The following is a 7,187-nucleotide window of genomic DNA, read 5'->3' on the forward strand; positions in this document are numbered from 1 at the left end:
AAAAGCCCATGCTGATTTCATCTTGCATACAAACCTGAACATTCAGAAGGAATCAAGCTGATGAATCCATGTCATCAACACTTCAAGGATTACATGACATTTACATGTACCTGTAGTTTGATAGATATCATTACAGTTCATGTACCTAGTACCTAGGCCAGATCAATCCTTTCTCTTGGTACTTTGACATTTTGTGTATTAATGACAAAATTAAGTGTATTATAGTTGTTTTCAAGTGAAGTATGCAGTCAATCAATCAAACGTTTATTAATCACACATTGTATTTGTGTGTTGTCAACCTCCACCAATCATAAGAGGATCCTTTTATAGTCACAACATTTAAGTCCAAGAATCAAGAAATGGTTGGTACTGGCCTAGATTTCCATTTTACCATCAGATTCAGCTGAATATTTCCCATTTTGCCCTTGTGTTCCAGAAAAAAAAAGAGTATGGAATGGATACCCAGGTAGAACTACATAGTTACATGTATTTTAGGCAACGTCTTTTTTTGCCACTGCCTCCTACAGTAGAGTGAAAATCACCATATTTTCCTAGTACTGTAACAGTAGTTTTTGTGACATTAGGAGCACATATGTAGCTTTTTGTACAGACTGCTTTTTGTACAGACTTCTGGACCAACAGTTTTTGCCCAGGAGTTGGCAGTCTCTTCACGAGTCACAGTCTCTCGCCGTGTCGGTCATTAGCATCTCACTGCGCTCATCTCTTGTGTCTCCTCTTCTTCCCTCTCAGCCTCCGGATCTTACCAAGGCTCCTTCTATAATCCCCCCACCCCCGGTAAATGGCACTATACTTGGCATGCCTCCAGTCCTACTTATCACACGGTTGTTACAGCCTTCGAGAATTTATTAAAAAGAACTGTCTTTCATTCAACAAACTTGATGGACCTCCATTTGGATGTTTTTAAAATTTTGTAGTAGTAAGAATTGTGGTCAGCAGTTTTGACAGCGTCAGCAATGCTTCCATTTGTTATGATGTATTTGTGGACAGCTAGGAAAAAATGGTTTTAAGACGTCAGTTAGTACACAACTTTTTTCGTAACCCTTCCTGTCAGTATTATTGATTTGTTTCAATGGGTGAGGAAATTTCTGATTTCTAGTCCTGATACCTCTTCAATTTAAAGATGGCTGTACCAACCCTGTTTATCTCTGGCTAGCTATAGGTCCTCTCTGTCTAACTCTATCTTTCTCTCTCTCTCTCTTTCTCCCTGTATAACTTCTTCTTTCTTGCTCTCTAACTCTTACTAGAAGAAATCAAGAGACTGAAAGGTTTTTTTGTAACTTTATGCTTTGCATGGCAATAGACTATAAGGCCATTGCTAATGCTTCATCATTTTTATTTCAGTGGTGCATAGATGCTTGTCCAGCCAGATTTGATATTTGTATACATGTACCAAATACACAATTGTCTAAATCTGATTTTTAGCACTAATTTGTACAAAAGTTGAACTAACTTGAAGTCTACTCTAGGTAAAATTATGATCAATTTCTACCAATTTTGATTACAAATGTATCAACCTTATAGAATTCAGTTTTAGACGGAAACATGCACCACATTGCATGTATCGCTAGATTTTAGTGCAGACTATGTCTTTGTTTGCAACTTTTGCATGGACATCTTCTAGCTTGTATGCCATGTCCATAAAATATGTTGTGTTGCAAAATGACACCTCAGACCAGAGTGTGTTAAAAGTCATTTCTTTGTTTCAGTCTCCATGGGTTGAACAGCTCGCTCTCTCTCTAACAATTAGACACTGATTGAAAATATCAGACAAAAGTGTGTCAGCACAAGGCATCAGCATTGTCATTCTGTGCCAATTTTTTAACACAAGCCAAACCTCCCAAAGAGAGCTGCAAATGCCTGCAATCCATGAAGAGTGTTACAAATAATATTCCCAACAGACATCTGGTGTTTTATGCTTAATGGCTTAAGGGTGTCAAAGCTATCTAATGATAAATACAAAGTGCCTTAATATAAAGAGTAGCAGACAGCAATGCATGCTAGAAGCAATGCATGTACAAATTGATAATTTACATCCTTCATCTGCCATAGAATGTTCATTTTGTGGTTCAATAATTTTTGATTTTGTTAGAAACGTAACTGGTAGACATGGGATGCCATTACAGACTTTTAAGCGCATTTCCACAAATTAGAAATATTGCCCGTTCTTCTATTGAGTCAAGACATTTCTCGGAAGTTGTACAAGAAATGATGAAGTTTGATACTTTCATTCAACACAAGTAAATGTAGCTCACCTCGATTTTTCACAAGAAATGTTTCATAACTAGCATGTCTGAAAAAAATGGCATCCTTGTTGAAACAGTGAACTCTAAGGTTACACCTCTCTGGTGGAGGCTAGTAGTAATGCTTGCTATCTCTCACAGCGAGAACAGGGAGTCGGCCGGGAAGTCGTGCCAGCAGTCGGCCAAGTTCGCGGCCCAGCTCACGTCCGAGCTCCCGCCCGAGCAGTCGAGGTTCCAGCCGTGCCAGCAGCCCCACCGGATCAGACTGGGACGCCAGCAGTATTCCTGAGGGGAGCGAATTCTCCCCGCTACAGCGGCAGGGACCAGGGAGAGGGTCGTCGTCACGGATACCGAGAAGAACGGGAAGGACAACGCCCACGGGAAGGACCACACCCACTGGTGAGGATATGCTCATGACATGTTAAGGATCAGCCATCATAGATTAGACTGATCAACCTTCTGCAAATTATTATTTGCCTTCAGTTGGTAAAATTACTTCCCTTAGTTGGTTTTATGACATGCTTTCTAATCTCTTTTCAGTTCTTTCCTCGATTACCAAATATGTGTTCTTTCTAATAACGTTCATACTGGAATGATCAGCACTTTTCAGTCTGTGTAGTTTCTCTGTCATCATGTTTCTTTTCCTTCCTTTCATGTTATGTAACATTGAACTAGACCAGACAAAATTTTATCATTGAAACAGATTTAAAGAAAAGACAGAAAATGAAATCATTCTAAAACTTGACATTTTAAACAGTTATTCATAATTCTTTGAACATACAACAGGACTGGTGATTAAAATAACCTGATGTAACCTGATGTTAAAAATTGATTAAATGTTGTGATGTACATGTAGTTATCTATCAACCAGCTAAGTTTCCTGTAAAGCTTATCAAGTCTTCAGTAGAAAGGAATTTATCAAATATTTCATGAATGTTGTGTAAAGATGTCTGGTCTAGCCAAACTTTTCCACTCCGCCAAATGCTAACTTAATAGTTTGTCTTCTTTCTATCTTCTTGCATTTTCTCCTTCTTACCTCCTTCTGTTGCCATGTTTGTTTGTTTCTTGTTTGTTTGTTGTAACCATGGTTACTGGCAGGCAATGGCCAACCCTTGGAGCCCATAGGTGAAGGTTCGTGACCTCACAGTCATGCTTCATTGTGGATTTGGGCATTACCACTCTGTTTGTGTTAATGGACATCACTTAGAAATCTACTGTTGTTGAATATCAATACATCTAAATGAAGCTGGCATTTCTGTTTATGGGATCAGGGTATTACTATTTGCTCTTATTGTCCCATGAACAATCTGGACAAGTCGTCTTGGCAACAATCCAGCCCTGCCTTGTATTGTTGTTATCATTATCTCCAGCTCTTTTTTTGCGTTCGTTTTTTGTTTGAAACTGTGAGTGCCAAGCTTACACCTTTTTTTGTTGCTTCCCTTTTGCAGGAGATTTGAAATCTCCTCCCAGCAAGATCACCTCCTTCACTTCCCCTACATCAGAGGCAACTCCACCAAGGTATGCCATGCTCTGTTCAACCGCATTGGTGCTATCATATCAACTATGATGATCTTACTGCAGAACAAAAGCGTGTCTGTATGGACTTCTACTGTATTGATGCTTGATTGATGCCAGCATTATCTCCATGGTTTATACACCAAGTAAAAGGACATCACAATGCTTCTGCATTTTACTATCCTGTTCAAGATTAACTTGTGTCTACTTTACACAGAGTTGAATTTTTGTTCATCAACTAACCCAAGCATATTGTGAATTGAATTGTAAATGGCCCTTTTGATAATACTTTTAATAGTGAGTCGTTCATGTATCTTAAGTCTCCTTCTTTCCATTAATTGTTTGGTGATAACAGGAAGATTAAGCTGCTGTAATGATATAGCAGTTTCATCACTTCACCATGTTTGAAGTTTTGACTAAAACTTCATCTTTCTGTTTGAAACTTACGTTTGGAGTGTTATTAATGATTTTGCTGTGAATTTTGTTAGATATTTACTTTCATGATGTGAATTTTTGCATGTGCGTTTTGAAACTAACTGGTGTTGCTGTAAACATTTCTTGACTTGCTGGTGTGTTTTTGTTCAAAGTGGTCAATGTGACAACAGTTGTTTCTTTTCCTGCATGGCGTGTTGATAACATTTCTTCTTCTTTATTTTGCATGGACTTCTTGCAGAAATTCTGTGCATGTGAATGGTGGTGCTAAGCCTCGGGCTAGCCCTAAACCTAGCCCCAAATTAGGTTTTGGTTCTAGTTCGCCACGGATTATTGCGACTAGGACCCGGGATCGGTAGGCTATGAAACGTTTGTTCGATCAGCTACACCAACACGATAACCTGCACTCCAATGTGTAGTTCTTAAAACATCAGACCACAGTTCCTTATGCAGTTATGGAGCCACTTAATCCAAAGAGAATTTCTTCTTGAATTATGGGTATGTGGCAACATTGGTAATATCTAATGTACATCATATCATATCACATATGAAATAAAGAAATCTGTTATGATATACAAGGAAGATACTTGTTTACAGTATGCACTGTCAGAATGAAATAAGGAGAAATGACTGCACTCAAACAATGATGTGGTAGCTAAAACTTGGAGATGACAAAAAGATTTGTATGCAAGGTAGAGTCGCCAACTGATACAAGGCACCACTGGACATGGTCAGATGTTGTAAGAACAATATATACATGTACGAACAATTACACTAGTTTTGCACTCTTTCACATTGTAAAGGTTACAAAATGCATTAGGCAAGCATACAACTCTACACAAAGTAAAGCACTACAAGTATGCACTAAAAAAACCACAGCTACTCAATGTATGTACCATACACCTAGAATAAATGACTACAGTACACCTGGCTATAACACACATTTCAACAGCATTTGAACGACAACAGTACACATGTGAACAGACCACATGACAACAGTACCTCTACACATTGCAGTACCAACCCTTTTCGGACTGAACACTTGAATCCCCCCCCCCCCCCCCCCATTCCCTGTGTAGGAAACCTTCTCCTTTCTAACCCCCTAGAGATTTTCGAAACCCTAAATCTGTTATTTCCCTTCTTGGTTATAATGTATTCTGCAGGAAAACGTCGGGGTCTGCCGGCTCTCCTCCAAAGTCGATAACGAGTCCCGGTTCGGGAATCCCCCGTCCCAACATCACCAGTCCCCAGTCTGCACTGTCCCCACCGTCTGGGATCCCCCGATCAACCGGGCTCAGCCCATCATCATCATCGTCAGGAATTCCACGCCATACGGCAACCAGCCCTCAGAACCTCACGTCCCCGCCGTCCAGAATACCCGCCAGAGGGCGTACAATCTCCGAATCCTCCACCGATAGCAAGGGCAAATCTCCCGGTAGTAAAATTCCCACCAAAAAGAGGTGATAGTCGCTTGTAGAGCTGTTCTTCATGACGTTGGATGTGTAAACAGCGCCGCCTAGGTCTCATAGTTGGTAGAACAGCACAGCAATGTTTCATGACAAATGCAAGGCATTGTAAAACTCATCAGTAACGGTTGTGCACCAAGAAGATTCGCACCATTTTGTGCAAGATTTGTAAAAGGAATAAGATGTTGAGTGCAGATTTAAGATGTTGCAAACAAGTTTTATATGTGTAACGTTAGACCACCGTGTTGTTAGTACAATTTAGCCTTATGTGGTATGCAACATACCAAAGTTCCTTTGAAATCTCTGTAGAAAATAGCTTTACTCATATTTATGAATGATTTTGTTGTTCTTTGAACTGTAATATTTGCTGGTCTGTGACTGTATCATAATTTAATATTTTGATTTGAGCCCAATACCAAGATAAACAGATTATTTAAATGTGGTGATTTAAAGTTGATTCTATTTGACCTGTAAGCATTAAAGATTACTTAAATAGACAACATCTACTTGTCCAATGAATGTTTCAGTATATTTTTTTGTGTTGCAGCTTTGAGGCCATGTAGTATAAATATAATTGATGAATGTAATCTTTGAAGTAAGAGACCGTTGTTTATGGAACCATTGTATTCTGTTAACCATGTTACCAAGCATAGCTAATCACAATTTCTCTCATGGTTTGGTGTAGAAACAGAAGACGATATACATGTAGGTTACAATATTACTTGGTTATTAAACAATGTTGATTGGAGATTGGTATAACTTTGGGGAATGGGGAAAACAACAGTGACATGGCATTGCTTGATCAAGTTCCAATGCCACATATATAAATAGCCTGAAGCTTTGAACCAGCAGAATTGCTCAAACTGACTGCCTATAGTCATATACCGGTTGTCCCTCAGCATATGTCAAGTTGATCCTGTTTTGAAGACAGATCTAATGATGTGAAGCCAGTTTGTTGAAGCAGTAAAAAAGCAATTAGAATAAGCTTACAAAATACCAAGTCTTGCTTATGACAAAAATGTGAAAAATATGTTTTACGAATACAAATTATAACAAAGACAACAGGAATCTGTTGTTGGAAACAGGAGTTAACTCTCATCTAGGTTTTAATCATTTTGAGACACATTGTACAAAATGTAGAACCGTGTGGCCATACTATATCGCTGCCATTGAAGTTTTAATGCTTATTCTGTAGAAGGCCTCGTACACATGACATCTGGTGTTTATACATAGAGTTTGTTATCTGTACATGTTTGAAAAATTGCACTGTTTGTTCCCCATTATTGTTTAGAAAATGGTATTTTTGTCGTTGATTATTGTCAATTCTGTAAAATGATTGAAGTTGAGGAAAGTATATGTAGTTGGAGTCGAGGATACGGTTATGATGCCTTGCATTTCTTCCTGTCAATCTCGCTCAGCGGAGAGAAGTGTACAGAGGGAAGGCAAATTTTTGCCAACCGATGCAGAAAACAAAATAAAAAGCAGCCCAACACTTGATATGTGTCACTCTGGT

General features: G+C 38.8%; 1 protein-coding gene across 31 annotated transcripts in view; it reads left to right on the top strand.

Annotated features, from left to right (window-relative positions):
* LOC136426633 (microtubule-actin cross-linking factor 1-like) overlaps positions 1-7,169 on the top strand; it is a 172,450-nt gene extending 165,281 nt beyond the window's left edge. For 27 of the 31 annotated variants that reach the window (XM_066415311.1, XM_066415318.1, XM_066415317.1 and 24 more), the window contains 6 exons: positions 751-795; positions 2,403-2,660; positions 3,360-3,392; positions 3,710-3,779; positions 4,450-4,563; positions 5,372-7,169. In XM_066415311.1, the coding sequence (XP_066271408.1) occupies positions 751-795; positions 2,403-2,660; positions 3,360-3,392; positions 3,710-3,779; positions 4,450-4,563; positions 5,372-5,672 (821 nt within the window). In that variant the 3' untranslated portion in view covers positions 5,673-7,169. The remainder of the gene's footprint in view (positions 1-750; positions 796-2,402; positions 2,661-3,359; positions 3,393-3,709; positions 3,780-4,449; positions 4,564-5,371) is intronic. The other 4 variants (XM_066415328.1, XM_066415316.1, XM_066415320.1 and 1 more) reach the window with 4 other exon arrangements.
* Positions 7,170-7,187: the final 18 nt, after the last annotated feature.

Source organism: Branchiostoma lanceolatum, chromosome 2, assembly GCF_035083965.1.
Source record: "Branchiostoma lanceolatum isolate klBraLanc5 chromosome 2, klBraLanc5.hap2, whole genome shotgun sequence".
NCBI classification, from domain to species: domain Eukaryota; kingdom Metazoa; phylum Chordata; class Leptocardii; order Amphioxiformes; family Branchiostomatidae; genus Branchiostoma; species Branchiostoma lanceolatum.